Source organism: Astatotilapia calliptera, chromosome 20, assembly GCF_900246225.1.
Source record: "Astatotilapia calliptera chromosome 20, fAstCal1.2, whole genome shotgun sequence".
Classification (NCBI taxonomy): Eukaryota; Metazoa; Chordata; class Actinopteri; order Cichliformes; family Cichlidae; genus Astatotilapia; species Astatotilapia calliptera.
Window position 1 is genome coordinate 20,832,555 of NC_039321.1, and position 27,960 is coordinate 20,860,514.

Below are 27,960 nucleotides of genomic sequence, written 5' to 3' on the forward strand. Positions count from 1 at the left end.
CGCCCCCTACGTGCTTGACGCAGGGAACGCCTTTTTTGTTGCCTTCACGTCCCCTCTTTCTTTAAATTCGTCAAGCATATTAGTCTGCTCTAAAGCTCGTGCAGAATTACGTGAAGCATGAAACGAGAACATTTTAACATTTAAACAATCATGTATGAAACTCTGCTTAATCACTTAGCTGGGCCGTAGGGGTAGGTTTAATCATTACTCATTCATATTTTTCCGACAGCACCTGAAAGTAGCATATGTATGAGACTCTTTCACAACTCTCATTGTCGGGTCAGTTACATACTTTAAAATGCAAGGTTGTTGTTTGGAGTAATTTATCTTAGGTTATGGTTGTAATCAGGTCTCTTTGTCCCAAAACCCTAATCATTGCTATATGAGGAAATTAATACTATTTATCTATCTATAAAGACACCATATTTTAAGATATTTTCAAAATTTAAGTTAATCCGAAATGTTTTACGTTCTTTTACATGGTTTATTTTCGTAATACAGAGCAGAGTCACCAGAACGTCACTCCAACATGCTGGTTGCAGTTTCATGAAGCATCTCAAGGAACACCCTGCCTGTCCACCAGTGTTGGTCAAGTTACTTGAAAAAAGTAATCAGTAACTAATCACCGATTACTTCCCCAAAAAATGGAAAAGTCTCTTTTTAAAACTTGTTTTATTAGTTTTAATATTTTAACTGTATGCATCAAGCAAAAATTAAATTAAATGCAACATTCACTGACTGGAAGAAATTTGTTTAACATTTAAACCTATTTTCTGCACATTCCAGCACATAAAATAAAATATTTTTTCTGTGTTTACACTCACTCTTTCAAATAGATGCAAGTAAAACACAGCAGAAAATAAATAAAATCAAAGACTAGTGGTCCTGTTGCTCTATTTTCACCTGTAAAGCAGGAGTTGGGTAGGCGGAGGTTTGCCCTGGTGCAGGTGAGCCGCAGCGGTCAGTTGAAGAATCCGCGAGTTTCTCTGTGAATTTACCATTACGTTGTAGCGCACTCTGCGCTTGCTTGAAAGTTTAGGGGGTTTTTCGCTGTAAAAAGAAGTTTTCTTCCCACGCAGTGAGCAGCGGACGCTAATGTTTTTGTCACTTTTTATGGAATCAAACTCAAAGTAAGGTCAGTACTTCCACGCTTTAAACGCTGCACGCTCATACTCTCTCTGCACTCGATATATTATCCATTGTTTATCTGCACACGTCTGTTGTCACAAATGTTGCACTCGCTTACGTCACTGTCATGAGACATTCTCGCAAAAAAAATCAACACAGTAGTGCAGCGTTCCTACGGGAAAGTAACGGTAATCTAATTACCGATTTTGCAATAGTAATCCCTTACTTTACTCGTTACTTGAAAAAAGTAATCGGATTACAGTAACGCTTTACAAGTAACGCGTTACTGCCCATCTTTGCTGACTGACAGGGGTCAAGATGACAGCATCTTCTTTTCAAACCCCTAATTCTGAAATTGCTGGGATGCTGTGTAAAATGTAAATAAAAACAGAGTGCAATGATTCACAAATCTCATAAACCCATATTTTATTTACAGTAAAACTGAGAAAACAGAGAAGATGTACAATTTTAGCTCATCCTAAATTTGATAGCAGCAAACAGATTTAAAGTTAGGACAGGAGGGCCATGTTTACCACTGTGTATTATCTCCTTTCCTTATAGTTTGTAAATGTTTGGGAATGGGGGAGACCAGTTGAACTGCTGGAATTCTAGGAGAGGAATGTTGTCTCATTCTTGTCTGATGTAGGATTTAACCAGGCCAGTTTAGCACCCAGACTCTTATACTATGAACACGTGCACTGTGTGGTTTGGCTTGTTGAAATATGCAAGGCCTTCCCTGTGGATGGGAGTAAATTTTGGCCTAAAGCCTTTCAGCACTGATGGCACCTTTCCAGATGTGCCCATGAGAATAGAACAGTTTTCCACTTTACCTTAAACCATATTAAATGAGTCTTAATTCAGAGAACACAGCAGCATTTCTATATCATTTTCACATATGGCTTCTTCTTTGCATGATTGCAGCTTTAACCTGCACTTGTTGATGAAGTGAACTGTGCCTATGCAGGGATTTGCATGAAATAGTCACGACTGTGCTGCCGCAGTGCTGCCTGAAGATGTTCAAAGATCACAGTCATCTAATATTGATTTTCACACTTGTCCCTTGTTCAGAGTGTCATGAATCACTGTGTGCAGGCAAGAGATTGGACCCAAAATACAGGACTCGCAACACGTGAATCAACTCAAAAAGGCAGTTTATTGTAGACTCAGGAAAATGATACAACTAATGATGAACTAAACTGGGAAAATATAACCTAAAGTTTCACAGAGAGGCACACAAAGGCTCACACAGCATGAGGGATAACACGACACGGAACAGAGGGGGAACGCTGACATAAATACACAGAAGGTAACGAGGTGAGGGGAAGAACACGGAGAACACAGCTGAGGACAATTACACATGACAGAGTGGGAAGGACACTAAGTGAAAATGCTGATGCCAAGACGTGGACCTTAAACATAACACAGAAAGTACACAGAGATAGCCAAGAGAGGCAGAGAGCGAGAGAACACACAAGGTGTGGAAGCAAAGCGCAATAACTCAAATCACTATATCCACAGTCACACAGAGGGAGACACAGAGGACAACACAGGGGGGAAATCTAATAAGCAATACTGAACAGAAAACCTAGGGATCTTAAGAATACAAATGAACTTAATACAGAATGTCAAAACTCAAAACATCAGGTCAGAAGTCCTGGGACCATGACACACAGAGAGTTCTCCAGATTATAGAAGATAAGATCTTTTGATGATACCATGTACTGTAGAAGACGAGATACTCACCATTTCCACAATTTTACATTGAGGAACATTATTCTGAAATTTTTCCACAATTTATAGACCCAGTTTTTCTGCTGACTAATGAACTTCTGCCCATCTTCAATCCTCAGAAACTCTGCAGCTCTAATATGTTCTTTACACCCAATGGTGTAACTGATCTGTTGGCAATTAACCTACTTAGTTGCAAAACTGAACTTCAGCTGTTTCTTTTTAGTGCTTCTTACTTTTCCAGCCTTTTGTTGTCCCTGTACCAATATTAAAGAGAAAATGTACTTCTGTTGCTGAGCTGAGCTGATATTTTTAACACGTCTCTGTTTAAACAGTTGGTGTGTTTTCTGTGTGCTGTTTTTACCTCTGTGCTAAAACCAGATCAGTGTTTGGGTGTAACTTCAAGTGCATGAAAAATTTACGATGTTAAATTCGGGAGGAATCCATAAGTGTCTCCAGCTTGCAACAAAAGAGATTGTTCGTGCAAGTACGCTAAGCATGAACTATTTATTTACAAAAAGATAAAAACTGTAAACTCAGTAAATCAGTGGTGTGGTATGTACACTTGAATGAGCAAGCAAACTGCCTCTGGCCATCAGCCCAGAAGCCTGTCTGCCATGTGGAGGAGAGGAGGAGAGAGAGAAATGGTGGCCAGGGTAGTTCCCTGTATACTCTAGGCCACAATCAGCCCTTGATGACAGATCCAACCCTGAATCACATGTCCCGAAAAACTGAGGAGGGTCATCATAGTGAACCTGTAGTGGCCAACCTCACCCTGAAAACCTATTTGTACATGCAGCTCACTGGGGCCATGAAAAAAAATCTAATAAACCCCAAGGATAACGTTGGAGACATTTACCAGTATTAAAGACTGAAATAATGCTGGTATGGATAAAGCTGAAGAACCTGACCAAGATGAAACAGATGGAGACAAATATCCTACAGAGCTAAAAGGACAGCTTGAAAAAACAAACAATGACTCACAGAGATAGCTCAATGAAAAAGTAAAATGTCGCACTCAAAGTGACAAAAAGAGTGCCAAGACGAGAAGAATAAAAAAGGAAGCAAAGGAAATCTAAGTCAGGTTGATGAAGGACAGCAGAAGAAGAGAAAATAAGGAGAAAATGGAAAGTGGAGGAAGAAAGTAGAAGAGAGGACGTGAGCAAGCAAGAATTTGACCTCCTTTCCATCCATCGCTTTGGCCTTTTATACCAGGTTCAGCCAAAAGTAATGCATGTGACTGTAAATGGTTACATTATGTTCCACCTCTAGAGGGCACAACTTGGTAGTCTGTGTGGCTGAGCTCAGGCAACAGTTTTCCCTTTAAATGGACACCAGTAATAAATATCAGCTAAATGGGGCAGTCCTCATTAGTTATAACACTGCAGTGAAGTCTATGATAAAAGAAAAACAATGCTGATATTTTAGCTAACTTGCTGCTGGGATCACCAAACCTCAATTGTGTTGCTTTTGGCAGCAGGAGGTGTTTTTTAGGAGAGACCTGACACCATTTCCAACACCACGACCACATTGTCTAACTAGCTGGTGAAACACGGTAGAGCACTGAGCAGTGCCATGTGTTTTCTTCAAGTTGTTACTGTACACTGCGTCAGAGGTTACATACAGCAGGTGGGCTCCCATTAAATATCACACAAACAGGGAACTGTTTGCTCTCCTTTGCACCATCATTATTTAATAAGAAAATAATATGTTGTGTTTACAGGTTATTCAACTGCCCCCAAGTGGCAAAACAACAAAACCAATTATTTATTTATTCAGAGAGAGACTGGCTATACGCACTTGTTTACAGCAACCACAACAAGATATTCATGGAAGACAACAAGAGATGCTCGATGAGGAACAGCCTTAATAAAAGCAGCCACAAAAATTACCCCCAAACCAGAGCAACTGTTTCCACTGAAATACTTTCCATGCTAAATTATACTAAAATTATATAAAAACGCCTTTTACCAATCACTTGGTGACAATGGGAAGGAAAAAACTTCCTTTTAATACAAAGAAACCTGTGGCAGAACCAGGTTCCCTGCCACAACTGGTTTGGGGGTGAGGGGAGGAGGACAGGACAAAAGACACAAATCCACCCTAATTAAAAGTAGGTCAATGCCAGGAGTGGTCAAAACATATACATTTAAATAATATCTGTTTCTTTTTTTCTTTCCAGCTAACGTTTAACATAAAATGCAGCTGTAAGAAAAAGGTGGCAGCAGAGGCCAAAACCTGTGCTCTACAGGAACCAGAAATCTGATCACAGAACAGATGAACCTGAAAGCTGCTGAACACAGACAGACTGTCCTTGAGTCTATGAGGTGAGAGAGGAAATGACTTTGTTCTTTCCTTAATCCTCAGAATGACTGCTATGTTATCTTCTAGTATCTCACTCAGCAGCGCTTTAAGCAGGAATCTCACAGGGCAGCAGTGACTGGAGCTGCCATCGAGGCAGCAGTCAGTGTGATAATTGTGCTGCGTTGCTGGCAGGACTGCAGGAGCAGTGTTTGGGCAGCGATTCAGGGCCTTCATCTCAGTCTGGGACAAACTCACAGCCATGCTTAATCTCTGTCTGACCTGTCAGGCTCTGTCACACTTTCACCACAGGAGCACTGTAGGAGTTTGTGGGAGGCAGTGATCCTCATTCGTTCAAAAATGTATTTTTTTCTAGCATAGGTTGCTTGATTGACCCTGATGGCAGCAACAATTTGTGGGTGGGTGATGAATGCATCGTCTTGGACTGAAAGACCTCCAGGTTAACTGTTTTCCAAACAGGAAAAATAATTTGCTCTCTAGTTTGTACTGCTAATAAAATCCAACTGTCGCTGATCATTATCATCACAAGGAGGAATTACATGCAGGATGTGTGGCCAAATAGGATATTTTAGTGAGTTAGGGCTCCATAAATTAGCTTACACTAGTAAAGTACTGAGTACTAATATGAGTTTTTTGTGTCACTTCTTTGATTTACTGAAACAACATTTATTTATGATGTAGAAAAACTGAGATGTTCATTTGAAATTGTGCTTCTTTTGCTTATATTAAAATATCTCAGTGATTAAATGTGTAAACTGCTTTAAAATGACAGAAAGGAAAGTTTTAACTGCTCTGAAACGATTACGACACGTTTACACTTCTCCCTAAGCCAGGCACTGTTGGAGGTTTCTTCCTGTTAAAAGGGAGTTTTTCTTTTCCACTTACTTAGAGGCAGTCGTTTGATTGTTAGGGTTTTCTATACTATAATTCCAGGGTCTTTCTCTTATATCAAGCACCCGGAGGTGAGTGTTGTCGAGATTTGGTGCTATATAAATAAAACTGAATTTAAGAAATCTATAGCCTTTCCGTGGGTTTTCCAACATCAACTTGGAAGTGCATAAAATTTCAAAATAAAATAAATGCTTTCAGTTGTCTATTCATGTGCCATGTGTAATGCATCCTGTTGATTCTGCCAAACAGGCCGACTCTGAGAGGATTTCTTGAATGTAACATAAAAAAAAAGAAGCAAACGCTTTCAGAGATGCTTTGAAATACCAATGTGTTGTTAAGAATGAATGACTACATTAATTTTAGTATATCTAAAAGCAAAGTTATGGTTATCTTCAGGCTTGGTTTGACTATTTTTCACTTCTGCAAGTTATAATTATGCTCCAAGTTCAAACATAAAAGCCTGAGTGGACATGGTTTATCATTCTGATGTACTTTTCAGCCCATATTCACATGCACATGAAATGGCTGTTACAAAAAATACCAAATGCTGCACTCGAGTCTATATATAGATGTTCCAGCCTTCTCACTATAGCTAAAATCAGATTACCCAGCTCATTACGCAGCTCCTGAATGTACAGAGAATTAAAACTAAATGAAGTGACGATACATACGCCACCGAGATACTCCATAGTCTTCTCTCTCTCCTCTCGTGTGTTATAAGAGGCTGAAATCTTTTATCTTTATGCATTTACTGTAAAACACACCAAGTTCCCCTGTGTATGAAATGTACCACACAAATAAAGCTAACTTGACTCCACTTTTATCTAGTTCACACAAGCAACTTTGAAAGAAACAAGAGGAATTACCTGTGACGACTTGAATCCCTGAGCAGAACAAAGTCCTGTAAGAATACATCCTAGTACATCTGGACAGGAAGCAACTCTCCTCACAAAGGTATGGCTCTGTCTGTCTTTTGAATAATTAAAAGTTTTTTTTGTTGCTGTCAATTTATGTAGTGTTGATTAACACTGCGTTTGGTTTTGTCAGGGATAAATCTATGTAATGCTATGCATTTTATTTCTAGTTCAAAATGACTCCATGAAGAAAATAAAAAAGGTTACCATGATGAGTGATGGTATCACAATACTGTAAAGCACAGGTTATGAATAAATATTTCCTACATACATCATTGGCATATACAAATTATATAAAAAAAACAATGTAATCGGTCATTTATAATGCTTATAACAATAAATAAATATTTACTTTATATCTTTAAGATGGCAGTGAAATTCTGTTCTATTTTTTCCCTCTTTTTCCATTTCCTCTCAGAAACTGGCTCTCCATTCAAGCATGGACTGTGCCACTGTGACAGGTGGGGACGTGGCACCCATGGGGAGCAATGGAGTCACTGCCACAAGGTGTTTGAGCGAGCCAACACCAGCAGGAGAGGGGGAAGCACTTTATTGTGCTCCATTAACAATCAATGAATTAGATCATGCGAATCAGCTGTTAAATACTGACTCTTGAATAGGGTTGAATATGATAGACTGTTATAGTGGTATATGTGGAAATGGTATGGGGTTTATTTATTTATTTATTTTTTACTGGCTAATTAAGTAAATGTTGTTTTTAATCTTCATTCTCTTTGATGTTCTCTTCTGCAGCGTCTTGCTGTTCGCAGATGAAGCTAACGCGTTCTTGTGTAAGCGAGCCACAGTGAGTTCAGCTGCAGTGCCATATGCATGGTGATGATGCCCTGTTTTTTTGATCATATATTTATGAGTCATGATTTTTGCATTGCGGGAGTGAAGTAGTGAGGACTTCGATGGCACCCTCAGTGCATTCCTGTACTGCACTGGGAGCAAAGCGACACATTGGCGTTTTATTGGTGCTTTATTTACCGTTTACACTGTTGGCCATGAAAAGGTCACCGCTGTGACTAAAAAGGTCACGAAGTGGGTAATGACTGGGCCTTTAATGCCAACGTGGATGGGATTTCAAACTTTTTTTTTAAAAAAATGGTTTAGCTGTACTTGACAAATTTGCATTGGCCCCCTAACTGCAGAGAGACAGTTAGTGCTTGTCTTGGTTCTGGATGGCTGAGGTGATTTACCACCGCAAAGGGAAGTAATAGTCCCCAGACACTTCTTTGCTAGCTCGAGTTGCATTGTAGTGTGTATAATGCTTTCAATTGTGAAACCACAGTGGTGCAGTATCACGTTTACAGCCTTTATGAAATGATGTTTATGTCCCCAGCAACACAAGCAGATTACTTTGCTCTGTGAAAATACCAAGTTTTAGGTATGGTTAGATGGAGTTAAAGGTCAGATAGGGTTAAAGCTCAAAAGTGACTATTGTGCAGACTGTTTTTGCCAGGAATTTAAAGCTGATCTAGATGAACAAAGGGCAGGAGGGTTCAGACATTTCAAAGCACAGAGGCAGCACATCTAATTATAAAAACCTAGCCTCACTAATTCAAAACCAGCCTGGCAACAAATGTGTTTCCTGCAAGGAGTTTTGACTTACCTTTACAATGATGATGCCATCAAGCAGCGCAGTGTTCAGAGAAAACAACCTCTGATGGAAGCAGGTGTCAGGTTTGGCATGGCAAGTGTACTCCGGCACATGTGATGCATGGTTTGCTCATTGCTTGGTCACACTTTGTACAAGTCCTACAGTTTTTCACTCCAAAATTAACGATATACATTGAATCTGAAATTAGTGCAACCCTGACTGCTTCATTCTTTTCATTCATTTTCAACTGTGTCTCGTTGCTACATCACTGCAGTTTATTTATGCACCTACACACTGCAAGGCAATGGCTAAGGAGCAAGCACAAGCTGCTTTACTTGCACAAAATTAAGACAGAACCCCAACTATACAACAAGTAGTTTTCAGGTGGAAGCAGCCACTCCATCTTTAAAGAGAGCGAAGATGTTGCTGCATTAACTGCTAGAACAACAAGCGTACATGAAACAGAACCAGCTGAATCAAATGTTGACAGGACAAAATGCTGAGAGCGGCTGAGCCTGTGAAGGATCTGACTGAGTAGACCAAGTTGGTCTGTTGGTCCAGATATTGTTGCACTTAAGCTGAAGGACATACTGCATGCACTGAGGCTCTTATAGATGCTGAAGGTTATCCCAGGTTCCAGCATACAAGAATCTGTTGTGAGTAGAGGGAGACAGCTGCTAATGTAATGCAAGAAACCGAGTCCAGTGACATAGTCAGTGAGGAGGGCTTAGATGTTGTCCTCTCTAGAGATGATGTAGGGACGACACCAACATGGAGATTTTACTTGGGGTGAGTCAGTAGCTACTGCTACTCACAGAGAAGCAATTAAAGCTGGACTACAGTATATAGCAACTGGCAGTACAGCAGATTATATTATACCAATGTAGCTTGAATGAGTAGACATTGGCAAATTTAAACAAGCCTGAATGTACATAAGTATAGGTTGGTGATGGTGTAGCAGCTCTCACTGAGGAGATGTGGGGAGAAGAAGAAGGAGATTAAGAATTCAGCAGTTCTTCCAGAACCGAGGTTGATATAAATAGATTATGATGTCAGAATTTTAACCTGTTCACAAAAAAAGGATTTCAAAACAGAGTCTAAAAAAAAAAGGTCAGTGTGGAAGTGCCTTAAGCCTGTAGTCTAATGGCCATGAGGGGACGACCCCTCTGCTGGCAAAAAGGTTTTTATTGGACAAGGTGTCTCTGGTGTCCCCCTGGTGCTATTGTTCCTGCATCGTCATAATAATGTTGGTCCAGGATGAGCATTGCTACTGACCAGTCACACTGTTGTGATGTCATAGGAAGAAAAAGAAAAAGATACCCTTGTTTATTTAAAACTCTCTTCTGGAGCAAATATTAAGGATTTCAAATGTTTATTTATTCATTTATTCAATGTAACAAATATTTTATCAAGTTAGGTTTGCTGTCAGCCAAATTTAAGTTACTCATGCTGGTTTGTTTGTGATCATTTGTAAGATAGCATTAGCTAATTCTTGGCTAATGCTAACTGATTGGTCAGACACGATGCTGGACAACACCAGCATGGGGATATCGGCCAACTCCCTCGTCTCGCTCTCCACTCTTTGATGTCTGTAAGTAATTTCCTGTTGAGTTTACAGGAAACAGTTTACAGATACAGTTGATAGTTTCAAGTCTTATTCAGTACAACATTATCATTTTGTAAATGTTTTAGCACATGGCTACCTTGCATTGGCAATTTGCTTCCATTTGAGCAAAACCAGCTGGAAAACACGCTTGTCTGAGGGCTATACTGGACTTTCTAAACCAATGGGTGACGTCAAGGTGGGGGCGTAACCATCTTTTATGTACAGTCTGTCAGTCTGCCCTTCAGACTCTCAGCAATGAAGATGGGAAGTTTCTTTCAGCACATCAGAGTTCATAAGCTAAAGCCAACAAAATAACCACTTTGATCACATGCTGTAAGTATAGCGATACTATATTCTTTTACCAACATGGTATATTTCATGTGCTGTAAACAACAAGATAAAAATAATCTTTCGATTCTGGGCTATAGTATGTTCGAACAACTGGCACAGGCCAACTTTTGCATTCCTTATTCCTGTATTTCCTTATACTCGTGTGCTGTTTCCAAAGTCTGACTGTGTGTACACTTTAAAACAGCGTTTAACCTAATAATAACTGGAACAAAATGAATCAATAATTTGTCACAAAAGTGGAGATTTTCCGTCTTCTCATAAAACATATTTTTGGCTTCCAGACTGAAATGAAGCATTCGTTTAAAATATGTCAACTTATGCACAATTAGACACTGTGAGTGCACGTGGAGCCAGCATCTGTCGATGACGACCGAAGGACATGTATCTGGTAGCATATACATTAGGGCCAAAGTATTCTTCTAAATGTCCTCGCTGCCTCCACAAGCTGTCATTATGCTCCACTGGATAATGATGGAGGGCTTTTCTCAGTTGCATCCAGGTGTCACTGGCATTGTTAGTCACAGCAGAAGTGATGTTAGTCAGTGCTTTAGAAATTTCTATTTGAATAATATTAAACCAAACTGAAGTTGTCAGCAGGACCTCTCTGTATAATCAGTCTGTTGGTGGTGCTCTGAAATCACCCCTCGCTATGAGAACGCGTCCTCATCTGCGCTCATATGATTGGAATGACACAATCAAACATCAGAGGTCACTGTTGTGCTTCAATGGCACTTTTAATAAAACAGACATTTCATCCTCACAACAGCAATGTCTGGACAGAGAGGGTGAGGGGAGGGGGGGCTGGGTGAGGGTTCCCTCTGCTGATAGGCTGGTTGCTCCTGATAAGTGAGAGGGAATTGGATAAAGAAAATTGAACTGTGCTCCCCACAGTGAGCGGAACATGAGCAGGCGTGTGTGCATGTGTGTGTGTGTGTGTGTGTGTGTGTGTGTGTGTGTGTGTGTGTGTGTGTGTGTGTGTGTGTGTGTGTGTGTGTGTGTGTGTGTGCGTAAATGTGTTGAACTGACTCATCTTGGCTGGCATTTATTTCTCCTCCAGTGTCTACTAAACAACAATAATGTAGCAAAGAGAACCCGGATCACAACCATGCTCGCTCCCCTCTCCCTCACATATTTACAGGAAAAATTAATACATTCAGTTAATTCACTAAGTAACAAAGCTAATTAATGTGTGTGTGTGTGTGTGTGTGTGTGTGTGTGTGTGTGTGTGTGTGTGTGTGTGTGTGTGTGTTTTTAGCAGAAATCACATGGTTTCACATCCAGTTTTCCAAACAGACTCGTGTTGCTTTTCCCATTCCTACAAACTTTACCCACAGTCCCATCATTAATTTTTCTACTGATGAAAGACTCACACAGAACCCCCCAACACCCCTCTCCCACCTCCCACCCCCCTTTTTAAACACTGTCAGATCCCACTTGCCTGTTTTTATAACTATTTACAGAAGCAGCATTCTAACCGTCACAAAAACCCACCCACCCGCCAGCCTCACTCACCCTACCCTGTGCCAACAAAATCCTGGTCCCACCCAATAGAGAAAAAAAAAATTATATATATATATATATATATATATATATATATATATATATATATATATATATATATATATATATATATATATATATATATATGTGTATATGTATATATAATGACACCTGTCTTGCCGCCCCGTTCCATACACTACCCACATCTTACCCTGTTCTAAAAGAGCATGCCAAGTTTAACAATGAACACAGAAAATGTCTCTATACAGAAAAAAACACCCTTAAAAATGTTTTTTTTTCTTCTTCCTCCCACAATGGTGGACATGGACGTAAGACAAGATTTTAGTGGCAACAAATAATCGTCATCTTGCTCCATTTTGGGATTTTTTTTGTAATTAATTAATTGATAAATTAATTTTTTTAGGTGCTGACAGGGACTGGTTTTAGTCAAAAGAAAGTCCTGTCATTGGGGTTTTGGGGGGCCATGTTATGAATAGTGGGAGGGTAGTTTTCAGGGTCTCTTAGGCAACAGTTGGCCTTGGGGCAGCTGGGAAGGGTCACAGGTGTTTTAGAAGGGAGGAGAAGAGGGGTACAAGGGGAGGGGCAGGGGTCGTCTATATTATTTTTGTTTAGTTTATTCTTTTTTTTGTTTTGTTTTAAAGTCAGAGGTGGCGGGGACTTGGGTGGCCGTTGTGGTAGAGCTTCTGCTTGATGTGGACCATGTTGCCACTGGAGTCTTCCAGCTGTCTGAGCTGGGCTCGGCGACGGAGGTCTCGAAGGTTGCAGAACTGGGGCAGCCATGACCAGGATGGAGTATCTGAAGAAGAAAGATGAAAAGAAGTTACGTGTGACTGAGTAAGTCATTTATTTTTTATTGGAAGTCATAATTTAATTTGTTTGCAAAAGTGCAGAGGATATGGAATCACACGGGCCGATTTACCTGCTCATACATCAAGCTGAAAATACAAAAAAAGCAAAAATGTTGTGGGTCGTTAATAACCTTATCCCTTTCTTCATCTGATTGTTGAGAATTGTTAATATCTAATCAGCCAATCACATGGCAGCTAGTCAATGCATTTAGCCACGGTCAAGACACCTTGCTGAAGTTCAAACTGAGCATCAGAATGGGGAAGAAAGGTGATTTAAGTCATTCTGAACAGGGTACGGTGGTTGGTACCCGACAGACTGGTCTGAGTATTTCACAAACTGCTGATCTATTGAGACTTTCCTGCACAACCATCTCTAAGGTTTACAGACAATGGTCTGAAAAGGGGAAAATATCCAGTGAGTAGCTCTCAAAAATGTCTTGGTGTTAGAGGAGAATAGGCAGACTACTCTGAACTGGTAGCAAAACTTAAGTAGCTCAAATAACCACGTGTAGCCATGCATGCACCCTGAATGCACAACATATATAAAATTTTGAAGCAAACCAGCTGCAACAGCAGAAGACCACACCTGTCAGCTACAATTACCATAGCCTCACCAAACGTCGTCTGGTTAGATGAGTCTTGATGTCTGTTGCGACAAATTTAATGGTAGGGTCACAATTTGGTGTGAACAAAATCAAAGCATGGATCCATCCTGCCTTGACACTGCTGGTGGTGTAATGACAAAGTTTCTCCCTTTTTGAACAGTGTACCCATCTTCTGATGGCTGCTTTCCACCAAAATAATGCCATGTCACAAATAATGCCATTTCATGAAGCTCGAATCATTGAAAACTGGTTTCTTAAACACGACAATGAGGTCACTGCACTCAAACAGCCTCCACATCTTAATCCAATGAAGCACCTGGGATGCGGTAAAACGGGAGAGTCACATCATGGAAGTACAGGCAACAAATGTGCACCAACTGTGTGACGCTTTCAAGTCAGAATTAGGGCAGTACTTTTAATGAAATTACACCGAGGTTCTGCATCAGTTGCCAGTCATTGATTATAGTACAGTAGGATACTAACAAAGTTCATTCAAAGTACTTTTAGCTGAACCACTAATCGAGATAAAACTATAGCAACACATAGATCCCCGAATTCCTATATGTAACATGTTAGTATTCCACCAGATCTCCGGACTACAAACTCTCTCTCTCTACTTTTAAATCACGTTTCAAAATCCATCTATTCAGAACTGCATACACGTCATTATACATCTTAGTCCATTTTTACCCTGCTCAGCTTTTATACTTTCATGCTTGTTTTTCCCCCTCTCTTTCTTGTTTACCTTATGTTTAAATTGTATTTTTCCATGTTTTATTATATTGTATTGTTGCTACTGTTCTGTGCTATTGTAAGGTGACCTTGAGGGTCTTAAAGGCGCCTATAAATAAAATAATAATAATTATTATTATTAGTATTATTATTATTAGTAGTAGTAGTAGTAGTAGTAGTGGTAGTAGTAGTGTATGAATTTTGCCCTAGATTCAGTTTAAAAAATCATTTAACCCTCTTTCTTCAACTTTCAGGTTGTACACTTAAGTGTTTCAAGATAAATATTTTTATTAGTAGTAGTAGTAGTAGGAGGAGGAGGAGGAGGGGGAGGAGGGGGAGTATTCAAGTCTTATATGAAACATAAATAGGAAATGTTCAATGGGAATGAGAAATTAAATGTGAAAACATTTTTTTCTGTGTCGTTTCTATATGTAATGGAGGAACTCAGAGTTTGAGCCTTTTAAAAGACCCAAAAACATGAAAATGTCAATATTTCATATAAAAATAGCCAAAAGACTGAGCTGCTAGACAGTGGAACTAAAGAAAATGCCTCAGCGATGATGTTAACACAAAGTATGGGGACGTGAGTATGTGGTTTATTAAGCTGCACTGTCATTCGCACATGCAGTTGTGTCGATGTAAGAAGCTGAATGCAAGCGTTTAAAGACACCAAAGCCGAGCAGCTAGACGACACACTCATGAGCTCAACACACACAATAGTGTAAAATCCTAAAATCCTTCTTAGCCTGGTTTTCTGGTTCTAAATCCAGTTAGAGTATACAAGGCATATCAGCAACCAGACACACAAGCTGGACTGATCTCAGACCCATGAACCTCCTTTTATTTGACCTTAATGTCATGATCTTTCTTTCTTAAACTTTTATGAACTAGAAAGAAGAAAAAAAAATCAAGAATCTGTATTTACAAAACCAACTGAAATTTAAAAAAAATTAAAAAACCCTTTGTGGTAAATGCCATTAGTTTATACTGGTGAAATTTGCCAATACAACCTGCATGATGACGCTTTGGTGTGTCTGTTTATTAGGATATTTACATGAGTGTGAGTCAACCTCCTCCACGAGGTGTTGTTTGCACTGTAATATCTGCCGACAAATACCCTCCTTATTAGAAGAATTAAATAAGACAAATAGGCTACTTATCAGGAGGAAACATTCACTCTTCCAATGTATTTGGGGCTCTTCCTGAATTATCTACAATCCAGCTGCTAAAATTGATGTGACGTCAGTGTCAGTGATATCTGATGATCTATCTGTTAGTACATTTTTGTGATTTCCAGACGTGTTCTAAAGCAGTTGTGCACGATAAACATGTTGCAATGGAGAATCATTTATCAAGATGATCCTCAGTCGACTTTTTGTTTGCTTGTTTGTTCTCTTTATAGACATCTGTGCATTAATTGCATTAATTCAGTAAAGATATTTGTGTGTGTGTGTGTGTGTGGGGGGGGGGGGGGGGGACTTGAAATGAGCAAACTGTGCAGTTGGAAACTGACTGAAAATATAAATACATTTTGGCCTGACTCACACTGGCTTTAAAAGCAAAGGTTTGCGCGTCGATTTGTCCTTTAATAGTTTCTATTTTTCATCCTTGGAGATAAGATAACGAGAACCGTGATGGCTCACGCGTCACTTTTCTGCTCTGAAATGAACAAATTTCTGGGCTAAATGTTTCGATGGCCAAACGGGTAAACTTACTGTGTGTAACAGTCTCAAAGATGGACGAGCTGAATGTAACAAACAAACAAACAAAAAGAGAATCAGACGAGTAATGTTCCTCTTTTGCCTGGTATAAGCGTAATGAAAAGAAAGGAAATTTATATATATCACATTTCATTACACATAAAATAAAATAAAAGTCAGTTTATGTCTGTGAATTTTGCACAACGATGTTACATTTTGAAAGTTTGAAATATTGCATGTGAACTGTAAATGGCGTCACTCTTCACGCGCGCCGCGGCATTGCCCTTGAGCGTTCACATTTGTGCTTCGACTGTTGCATCGGTGACTGTGTCCTGGCATCGCTGCCATACACCAAAATGGATTTCACATATGACATTATACATATTTAAGACACAACGGATCCATCTGACTCCACCCAATTAGCAGCCATCACATCACACGTACAGAATACGCGTCTCAAAGGCCGACCTGGCGTGAAATTTGTGTCTGTGCCTGGAAACAAAGTAGAATTTATTTTTTTCATTTTTATTTTTATTTTTGCAAATGCGAGGTGCATAATGTGAGGAGGGGAGTGGCGGGGCAGACGTTTGTGCTTGTCAGGTTATAAACTGGAGCCGGCGAGGCGGCGCGAGGTCCACAGAGACAGCAGAGAGAGAGAAGGAGGGGAGAGCCCCAGACAGCAAACCCAGTATAGCAAATGGCCCTGCTAGAGGATGAGCAAGAAAAGAGGGGGTGGTGGTGAAGTTAGGCAAGAGCTGGTGGGGGGGGAAGTGTTCTGTGGATGAGAGGAGGTGAGGAGGAGAGGGAGAGAAAGGGAGAGTTATTTATAGCTGTGAATGGGTATGCTGTCCACAAGGACTGCTCTGAAGGGTATCCAAAGGAAAAGGGGCAACCAAGACAGGTTTCTCTCATTTGAATAAAAGGATGGAGGTGGAGATTGAGTCCGGAGGAATGATAATGGCATGGCAGGAGAAGAGGGAGGCAGAGATACAATTGTTATGCTTTAAATTTAGAGCGGGGGGGTGCTAAGTCATCGTTTTCTCAATTTGTGTGATCGTTGTTGCGTTTTTTCCGTTTGGCCTTTCGAGTTAGGCGTTCACGGCAAGGCAGCAATAACAGGAAAATGTATTTGCAGCAGGAAGCACTGTAAAGGAAACAGACAGGAGTAGATTCAATAAGTGAAGAAGAGGGGGAGAGAGGGAGGAGCTAGACGAGGAATTAGGAGGAGGAAAAAAGGGAACAGTGTGCATCTGAGTGCGCTGTGTATGCGTGAGTGCGTGTGCGCGCATGTGTTTGTGCGCATGTGTGTGTGCGCGTTTCTCACTTGCTATTCCAGCTGCTCTTCCCCTCGTTCTATTTTTAGCTTTGGAGGGGAGTTTGTGTGTGTGTGTGTGTGTGTGTGTGTGTGTGTGTGTGTGTGTGTGTGTGTGTGTGTGTGTGTGTGTGTGAAGTGGGGGTGGGGATGTGACAGCATCTCCATCCTGCTCCCCACCATCACACACACTCTCCTCCCCGCTCTGTCAGCCTCACCTTCGCTCCTCATCTCAGGGAGGCTAAACGAGTGTGACCTAGCACCGGCACATACAGAGAAATGAGGGGTATTCCCTCCAAGTGCCAAAAAAGCCCCAACTATTCTCCCCATTCTATAAGTGCTGCTAATGAATATGGATGTTCTTCTTTCCCTGGGTGTTTTTTATGATGATTTTTGCACTGTTGTACTAATGCACTGCAGAAAACCAGCATTGTTCTCAATTCCATGACTGTGCAAAGCAGCAGCAGCCAGCAAACATCAAAGGTTTTACTATTCGAGCACGTTGTTCATTATAGCTGCAAACGAATGGTAAAACCTCCATCCTAAAGCCCCATATTAGTGCATTTTAAAATCACTGTCACTCTTTGATCAGCTCTTGACAGATTCCCATCCCGCCTGGGGAGCTTTTCCATGGCGGTCCCAGTATCCAGGTCACATATCATCTACTTTATCCTGAAAACTGAAGATCCAGGCCACCTCCTCATCGTGGGGCCTGCCCCAAACTCTCTGTACCCGCTACAGCATAGAGACAACAGGATAGTGCAGTTTTCTCCATGTTTCAACATTCGGTGCCTCCAAACTCGGCTGAATTGCAGCAAAAGAATTGCTAAATGTTCATGAGCGTTTCCAAACATGACTTCAATCCTGGCGGGGTGGGAAAAGGCTGAGAACCCACCATGATCGTGAGCTGTGAGGGACTTCATGCTGTCATGTCATGATTTCACACGTGCGTCTAGTGGCTGTTTAACTTTGGCACCACTGAAAGCTTTTTCATTTCTTTGCTCGAGCCCGCACAGGCGCATAGGCCTAACGGTGCCGGCGAGCTGTACAGCACATGCTCTGTCTCATTAAATCTGCCGCGTTTGCTTTCTTTTGCAAAAGTAACATGCATCCTTCATCTGTCACGAGGAGATGGGGAGAGAAATGAGACGGATATTTCAGGGAGGGAGCGTGCCGACAGAGGGAAATAAAGAGGCAACTATCACACTCAGTTGGATTTAAACACACGGTATGTGGGAATGTAGCATTCTCTACAGCGCAGCAGATGGTGGGAGTGAAGTCATCTCACTCTCTGTTTTTCAAGCCTGGTTTAAACCAGTCTTGGTGATTGCTGTGTGTGTATTCTTACACATATGGGTGACAAATTAAAAGAATAACCGACAATAAAGACTCGCTTTAATACCTGTGAATCCCTTTAGCAACATCTCCTGCCCTGTGGATTGCTTTCTTGAAGGTTGAAAATCTGGGATATCTCTGAATTGATTTGCAGTGACCCGTCGTGCTAAGTGGATACAACGGAGCATCACAGAGGCACTGGATCCCTTCATTGTAGGGCTCACAGATTCAGGCTTTTTCTTTGATTTGTCACTCATCACTGTGTATCACACTGATGATCACACCACAGCAGTGTTTGCTTTAAAATAAAAAATGGTTTGGTCAGATTTCCCTCATTAATCAGTTAACTTCCAGGACTTCCACCGCATTCATTCAGTGTAATATCAGCGGTGACAGTTTTCCTTTTTGTCATCCACTGCGCTGATGCTCCCACGCGCTTCATTATTATACTTTTAAGCAAAGATCTTGGAGAGCCGGAGATATGGCACTTGATGAGCAAAGATGGTAGTAGAAGTATCATTTCCAAAGGGGAAAGAGCTCTTTAAAACCATCATTTGGAGCAAAGTCAGAAACTTTATAAGCATTTTTATCAGATTGGATTAGTGACTCTATACATGCAGTTTTTATGTCTTAGTGACCACTGTGATTAAAGCTTATTTAGGCAATGCTTCAAAGTAACTTTCCAAATAACAGCCCATTTCAATGTTGCTTCCAAGTGGCAAAACTTGCTGCTAGAAAGACTATTAGAGTATCCATGTAATCCAACTCACAAAGTTACAACCTCCAGTTACACCTTCCACTGAAATGCCTCTCTTGTTAGCTTTCTCAAGTGCACGGTGTTGTATAGTGTGTGGTGTACACGGCAGCTCTATTACAGATACAGAATGACACACGCTAACGTGAACTGATTAGTCTGTGTGTCCGTGTTAAAAGCATCTCAGTAAACACATATTTCATGTTGCTATGTGTGTGTGTGTGAGTGAATGTCTGAATTCATGTGGAAAAAGGTACTGCCTCTGAAAAGATTGCTTTAACTGACTGATATTGATTTAAATTGAACTGGCCACCTCATATCACGCCTGGACTCCATTTAAAAAGGTTTTCCAACCTTGCAACTGCTTAATAAGCGTCACAGCCAAATGGAGCGCAGCCATTCTTTGTAGTTCATTTAGTCTGGTGACCTCACGTAAATCCTAGGACAGCTCCACCCACCTTCAGCTGAAGAGGAGGTCCAATCAGCATATTACTGGAAATACCTTCAGTGGAGGTTGTTTTTTTTTTTGACATTTTTTAATATGTCACAACCAAAATAACATGGAAGTATAATGATGGCTGAATTTGCTTCAGCTGCTTTGGTTTCTGGGCTCTGATCTTGAACGTGCTGGCTTAATATCACACTCACATGGCTAAGTGGGAGAGATGAACAGAACAGAGGATCTGTTGATGGCGTTGGCTGATATGTCTACTATGAAAGACTCATAATTAAGAGCCCAGATTCATGTTTTCTGTCAGTGTAGCTGGGAAAACACAACTACTTGATCACAAAGATGTTCCAATAGCAGATGTAGATTTTATGAACTGTTTTTCATTGTTATTGGCAAACATAATACATGTTGGAATAAATGAAAGTTATATGAGAAAATAAATACCACTATGGAGGTCACAACAGCTTCCCAAAAGTGAAGCCAAAATATTTCTGTGCTGCTGACATCAACTTCCATTAAATCCTGTGTTAAGTGGGGCATCGGCACAATGTCCCCAGTTACTACAGCGCAGACACTCACAAGTGCAAGATGGCAGCTCTTATTTCTGAGATAAGTTGGCTTCACTTTTGGACATAAACAAGAAGTGTTGATGCATCATGCACCTTTACAGATTTGCTATGGAGCTGTCATCAAAATCTTTTGAATTTTAGTGTCTAATTGTCATTCTTTAACGAGTTAAATGCTGGAGCCGCTTTAAAGCTGTCAGTGGATACTACTCCACTACCAGAAACTCTGGAAAGTCAGTACAACTAAAGTTATTTTAGTACACCTTTGCCTTTTACACCTTTGTAAGTATTTAAACCAGTTATCTGAATATTTTTAGCACCATAGATGTGGTGCAAAATGCACAAAAAGATAAAACGGTCTTTACTTTTTCTGGAGTTCCTCACGTGTCTATCCTCGGTCCCTGATTGTTCTGTAATAAGAAGCTAGACTTGGGATGTATGACTGTGAGATTCCATTTTTATGTAACTCAACCAAACTGTAAAGCAAAGTGAAAATGTCAGCACAGAAAAATTTCTCACAATGCACAAATCTCCACATAGCATTATTAACGATGTCATGTAACACAACCAAAAATGCAGGCCTGTCATTAAACGTTTTATTGAAGGAATAAAGTTTTATTTAAGAAGAGGGGTTTATTAAGCTGAGATTTCTTTTTCTCTCTTTTGGAGCCTCCATAAATGTCACGTTGCTCTAGATCTGCAGTCATTGTAGAAGAGACATCAACATATTACAGTTGTTTCAGAGCACTGCTCTCAGGCCAATCAATCAAATCTACCATATTACCTAAATCCTCATCTCCATTTAGAGCCTACCTGGAAATTGAACAACTGATGTGGTGTGACTGGTTAACCCCATGACTGCTGCTTGGAAAATCCCTGTTGAGATTGGAACCTTTTAAAGGACAAAGTCAATGCATCTCAGGCTTGCAAAGTTAGGGTTTTCCTATAGATCCACTCTGAACACTCAGCTTTATCTTTAGCACTGCCATACATTTTCCCCAAAGTTTTGTTTTTCATTTCCTCTTGCGCTGTTTACTTGTTTTGGAAAAGTGTTACGCATGTTCATTATTTATTATTAGTCTACACTTATGCTTGGCTGAACTTTCAAACAAGGAAGTTATCTAGCCACGAATGTCATAATCATAATTGTTAATTTGCTAAGTCGGACCCTGCAAAGCCACTTTGTCTAGTCGTCCCAATTAAGTTCAACCGAATGGAGGTTTTAATTGGAGGTTGCATCATCTATATTACATATTTAAAATCCCATTAATATTCTGTTTTACTTGCATTGCAATTTTGCTCTTATAGCATCCCCAATGAGATCATTAAAGCTCTAACTTATCACAGACCCTAAACAGAACTTTTCTGGGTGAGCCGTTTATCCAAACACTTGATGTAAACCTAGCCCTAGGCTAAAAGGACACACATCTTCCAATGCAAAAATAAGTAAGTTTAAGTCTAGAACTAGGCTTAATTCTTCTCAGGTAAACTGAGCTTAAATATGTGAACTTTAATCCAAGCGAAGATGTCAGCTGTTCAGTTTGGCTTAATGCTAACACAACATTCGGGCTCAGAGGCCGATGCTGAATAACATACCAGCGTGCAGCAATAGACACAAGTGATTGCACTAATGTATTTAAAAATGACATACCTGCAGGGAGTTTAATGTGAGTCAGCAGTTTGGGAAAGACAACATTAAAGAGTGATTTTATGTTGTCCTATCAAGTAATGAGCTGAATACATCCCGAGCATAGAAATTACACTTAATGACAGTGCCATTACATGAGCATATGACTGCTGTTTCCTGCAAACAAATTAAGTATTATTAGTGAAATAAGGTGTGAGATATGTGGACCGTCCAAAAAAAAGAAGAAAAAGAGGACAGCCGTTTAAATTTAGCTTCAGCTCAGCTGGTTTGTCTGATGTGCCTACGTCTGAATCATCGCAGTTGGAAGGTTTCGCTGTGATTTTTTTTCCAAGAGGTCGCAGTAAACTGAGAAAAAAATCAGCAAGAAGAGCCAAAAGTGGGCCAAGCAATGGGGGTAAGGTCATTTTCCAGAGCTCTACCAACTGCTGCGTTAACCTGGCAAGCACTTAGAGATCCAGATACATTGCGGATAGTTACACGAAAAGATCTTTCTGCGTTTTTGCTAATACCCTGCAATAAAATACACGTTATTTCATTACATATTACATTTTTTCCAGTCTTTCAAGCATTTGTGCCTCAGGATGTTCAACTAAAATGAATAAAAACTTATATGATGTTAAAGTATTGCTGAGCTTGCGTATAAGCAGCAGATAAACAGCAGGCAGCGTCCATCTTACCGTAGTATCGGCTCGCCCTCCAGGCCCTGACGGCACAGTGTAGGACTCCATCCAACCACAGCAGCAACCAGCTGATGCAGAAGCCCAGTAGCAGTCCCAGCATTAAGTCCATCTCCTGCTTGGTCACACTGTCACTCACAAAGTAGTTCTCTGAAGAGTCCACCAAGGAATGGTCCCCATCGTATGGGATTACATAGTGGACATGATGCCTGGGGGCGAGGGCAGACAGGGCAAAGTGATGGAAGAGTTAATTATGCTCTATGTTTGCATCTTATATAACCCTTCTAACTAGGGGGGTGTCTGGAGATTTCTAAATTATGATAAGATTGCACAAATCCGCACTTTGCTGTTAACCCCAGAAGCCTTCTCAGGGAACCCATGGGTATCTCCGGGCTGCACTTTAGGCAGAAAAATTCACGGCGGAGTTGTGATTTTTAAATTTGGAGAAGCAGCTCAAGGACTGAACACAGAAGGGTTTCTGCCTCTCTCAGTGACGATAGTTGAAGTGCCTCTAAGCAAGGCATTTACTCCCATATTCTACCAGCTCAATAAATGCCTTCCTGAGCAAACAGGACATGTATATAATGCAAACTGTACTGGGTGCTCTGGTGTGATCTTGTAAACATCAGTTTGTTTGTTTTTTCACTTTACTTTAGAATTAAAAGTGTAATTTAAAGCCAAACTAGCTCCTGTTAGAAAGTCTCTTTAATTTGCTCCAAATAAGAGAAGCAAGAAAGAAGGCAATTTTATACCTTTACCACAAATTCACAGGGTGCCTGATTGCTACTAAACAGGTGTTCACATCTCACAGGGGAACGCATGGAAATGTTCCACCCATAATGCACAGAGAGGAAGAGGACAGCTTATGCTGCATTACAAGTAAATATATATAGAGAGAGAGGTAGATGGAGAAATAGAGAGAGAGATACATAGACAGATACCAGTGCATATGTGTATATATACATGTGTATAGAGAGAGACAGAGAGAGAGTATACATATATATATATATATATATATATATATATATATACAGATACACACAGTAGGATCTGAATAAAGAATAAAAGAACATCCATAAAGCTCTGTACATCCACTACTGTAGCAAGTAACTAGCTATGGCTATCACATTGCCTCATTGTCCAGAACTGCCCTCCCCGCTACTGTAAAATAGATTCACTTGATGTGAAAGCCTCACTATACAGGTATTGCCTGGCCTCCTGGGAGGGGATGAAGGCGTTTTCAATATAACAACACAGGCAGCTGTCTGACAAACACGGTGAGGGAACGCAGTGGGAGCTGAGAGATTTACCTGTTGGAAGTGAGTCCAGATGCACTCACGCTCTTTGGGACATTACTTTGATAGCAGGATTGGACCGAAGGAGGTTTGTGAAGACCTGCTAGACTAAAGACATGCTGCAGCAATTTAAAATAGCTTCTAACTTCTGTAAATCTGAATGGCTTGCAACTGTTTGATTAGATTTCTCTGTCTCTGACATTACTGTAGTTAAGACTGTTAAAAGTGCGTTAAAAGTTAAGGTATGACTCTGTTCTCTGTATCATGAGCAGCTACAGACAAGCACAAATTTGAACTTCATTAATGTAAATTCCACCCACGCTGCGTGACTGACAGATAATCTCTGGACACTGCGCTGCAGGAACTCTACAGCACTTTAAAACACAAATAGATCTTGCAGATGAGCACCTGAAGCATCTTGCTAAAGAAGTATGACCACATGGGGGATCAAAGCAGCCTCTGAAGTCCATTAACAGGGAAACATCTAAAAAAATTAAAAAAAAGCTAAGCAATGTGTAATGATAACCCAAAATGTCTATCCAGATTCATTTATTTCCCCTGAAGAAGGACCTTGCTGAAATACTTATAAGTTTCTTGTAGCACATAAGTTTTCTTGTGCACCTTTTTTCCCTCCCCCAATATAAAAAAAATCAGGTCAAGAATTTTGTGTAACACACGCAGTCCACTCCTGTATCTTCCCCATCACGGATACAGCTGTTCTAAGGCCAGGCTTGAGCCCATCATAGATCCTACAACCACATCCAAAACAGAGCATGAGCACTGCCAAATAAAATGACACTGGCTGTGTCCTCAAGCCTGATAAGGTGAGCACTGTGGGCGTCCCGACACCTCCACGCCTCATGGATGGAAGGGCAGGCAGGCGAAGTCAACGCTCTGCTCTATTCATCCACGTATCCCACGTTTCTGCTGTTTGTGTGAAAACAGATGACTGGCTCTCATTCAGGAGTATTTCCAGGTCAGTGAAAGACACTGTGGTTACCTGAGCACTAGCAGGAGGAGCAGAGGTTTTACTGTGCATACTGTTCATTAGCATGGAGGTTTATTTGATCACTTATATGAGAAGGGTTTTTTTAATCATTAGTCTTTTTGCATTACTTACTGAAAGAAATCCCTTTGGCCTCTCAGCAGTAGCAAACATGACATGCCTGTCTAAATATTCCAGGAAAAAAAGCCCATCAGTGATGCATCATCTCATCTCAGAGCTGTACCCAAACATGCAATTTATTTTATTTTATTTTTGGCCTTGAGTAAACTATATCACATCACATGTATTAGACGCCTTTCAAAACTTTGACTTGGACAAGCATAATATAATTGCCTATGATTGATGGTGACCCATTTCTGGATTTAGAGGCTAAGAAAACACACACACACACACACACACTGTGGAACTGCCCTCTTAATGCTGCTAATGAACTGCTAACACATCAGCCCCCTCACTGCAGCATGAACACTATGGGCTGCTGTTTTCTTTGAGTGTGCATCTGTTCAGCTTGCACCAATATGAATAGTGAAAATTCTTCCCTCTAAAGCCTCTGTGTGTTCTTCTAGCTGCTTGTCTGCAGAGCACAGACCAATCAGGATCCAACATGAGGACACTATAGGTGTGCACCCGTTTGTAAAATAGGAGTCTTACTTTAAATCCTGCTCTAATATTGTTGCCATACCCTCAGGCACTGAGGAGAGTTAGGAGGAAGAAGAAAAAAACACAACACAGAGGCCCACTTGTGCCATGGCTCACCCATATATCTAGCCTGTGTCATATTAAGTGCTTAATGATGATGGAAAACACGTAATAATGCTCATTAAATCCAAATTAATACATTAATGAGTGTCATGCTGTTGTTTTTCCACACTTCAATCCCCGCTCTCACCGTGACAGCAAACAGGTAGGCTGGTGAGCAGCCAGCTCCCTCAGCCCTGTAGCACTTCCTAAGCCATAACCACCTCACTTCGGCACTTAGGATCATAATTGGCCCCAGCAGGTTATATTCTTGCCGTGTAGGCCTGCGTGTGAATAGCACGGCGCACTTGATGCTCAGATTGTTTTTGAAACGGCCTCACATCGCTCGTAGTTCATTACCTATTTATGGCTCCGACATACACCTTCGTGTATGGAGCAAAATCAGAAATCCTCACCGCCACTGGTGGTATAAAAAAAAGAAAAAGAAAAAAGCAGCACACGGCGATCAAACGTGAGATCGAGCGAATAATAACGGGTCTGACAGTCGTGTAGCCTGTGAGAGCGCCGACAGGTTTGGCTTCACCGCCGGAAATCTTCGAGGCCTCTTCAGCAATTAAGAATGGACGACTAAAGAAGAGAACACACACGCGTGCACACACACCATGAAGCACACCATGTTTAACCCGAATATCGTGCTGGATGATGGCATTTACCTTCCACAGTTGCAATGACAGACGCGGTCCTCCCCTCGTAGATGCGGTAAGATGTAGTTGTGAAAGCGATCCAGTAGTGCGTTCATGTCCATTAAACAGGCTATCGCCTGCAAAGAACCATTCCAGTCAGCTGGGACATGTCAAGCAATAGGCTAGGCTATTACCACAGACAGCGAATAATTCTTTTCATTAGGTGCTATTAGGATAAATAACAGCAGGCTATAAAGACCACAGAGACATGAGTGAAAATAGTCTTGGCAGATCCTCCCGATTCTAAGAGGGGGGACTCTTGCCTCAAACGGACTTAGATTATTTATTTATGACGGCAGGTAATTATAGGTAGGCTAACCTACTTCCTCGTGTCAGTGATAGGCCTGCTGTAGTTTCTTGAAAATGTGATAGGCCTACATTTTTGAGGCATTTCTGTCAAATCGGGAGGCTCTCAGCCCAGTGAGGAAATAAGATCGTGGCCGAGGGAGGTGAAGGTGTCTTACCATTACAACTGAAGCACCAAGAATCATAAAAATCATGGTGGTTGTGATCATATGCATCAAAACTTCCAAACTGGCCGCCGTCCTGTTGCCCGGGGTTCTACCCGCGGCGGTGGAGACGCTCCGGCTGGGCTCTGGGCGCTCTGTCCCGGCAGGAGCAGCTCATGGAGCCGCCGCCGCCGCTCCTGGCTCCCCGTCCCTTCAAACTGCCCGGTCTCCCTCCGTCCCCTCCTACACACGGCAAGCCGCTAGCCTTCACTGCGCCCTCTCCATCCAAGTATCCTGATCTCCCCCCACCCCCCCACGGTAGGTCGGATGCGGCTGCCGCTCGATCCAAGGAGGCAGTCTTCTCCTAATCACCGAGGCAAAAGTGATCCGTTCCTTCACTCGCGTCTCTAGCTGTATCCCAGTCTAAAGAAACCATAAAGAAAATGAATGAAGGATTCCCCTGATATCCTCTACGGAGTGCCCCGGTATCCTCTCTCCCTCCTTTCCTAAGTTATTCCACACCGGTTCTGCGCTTCAGATTAATGCCGGTGTCCTCCATGGGAGAAGACGGTCGATTTCTTTTGCCTGGACGTTTCAAAGAGCTGCACCAACTCCTCTCACGGCCATCGCCCTCGTCTTTCTCGGAACGCTTGACAACATCGACACGGGGTCCACACAGCTCCAGTCGGGAACTAGACCCACCCTGCGCCCCGAGTCCACTCCGTATCCAGCAACGGCAGCTGCATCAACGCCCGGAGCCAGGATTATCCCATCCTGGCTTCCAGCAGCTACACGAGCATCCACTCCCACCTCTAGTGCATGCGCGCACGCACGCTTTCGCGTTCGCGCTTCTATGCGCGCGAGAGAATCTGTGTATAGTGGGCGGTGTGAGAAGAAAGAACTGCAAGCCCGCTTTAAGGCAAAGGCCTGTAGGCTCGTTATTTACAGGACACCGATGGCACTCGTCATCATGATTTAACCTGCTTTATCCCCACAGTAACCCCCCCCCCCCCCCCCAACCCTAACACACACACACACACACACACACACGCCTGCCTTGTGTTCTACTTCTCCCC

At 41.4% G+C, this 27,960-nt stretch overlaps 1 protein-coding gene across 1 annotated transcript; it reads right to left on the reverse strand.

Annotated features, from left to right (window-relative positions):
- Window positions 1-12,196: 12,196 nt before the first annotated feature.
- tmem240a (transmembrane protein 240a) lies at window positions 12,197-27,738 on the reverse strand. Its single transcript, XM_026154920.1, has 4 exons — window positions 26,900-27,738; window positions 26,406-26,512; window positions 22,693-22,901; window positions 12,197-12,860 (listed from the first exon to the last, which is right to left on the reverse strand). The coding sequence occupies exons 1-4, from the start codon at window positions 26,954-26,956 to the stop codon at window positions 12,706-12,708; spliced, it is 528 nt and encodes a 175-aa protein (XP_026010705.1). The 5' UTR covers window positions 26,957-27,738; the 3' UTR covers window positions 12,197-12,705.
- Between the last annotated feature and the right edge of the window lie 222 nt (window positions 27,739-27,960).

What these genes read in the sequence shown, in the direction of transcription:
- tmem240a (XM_026154920.1), bottom strand. Translation starts at nt 26,956, where the DNA reads ATGCATATGATCACAACCACCATGATTTTTATGATTCTTGGTGCTTCA. An exon ending in TTGGTGCTTCAGTTGTAATG is followed by an intron (nt 26,513 to 26,899) that starts GTAAGACACCTT and finishes GGTTCTTTGCAG; the next exon opens with GCGATAGCCTGTTTAATGGA. An exon ending in GAGGGCGAGCCGATACTACG is followed by an intron (nt 12,861 to 22,692) that starts GTAAGATGGACG and finishes TTTCTTCTTCAG; the next exon opens with ATACTCCATCCTGGTCATGG.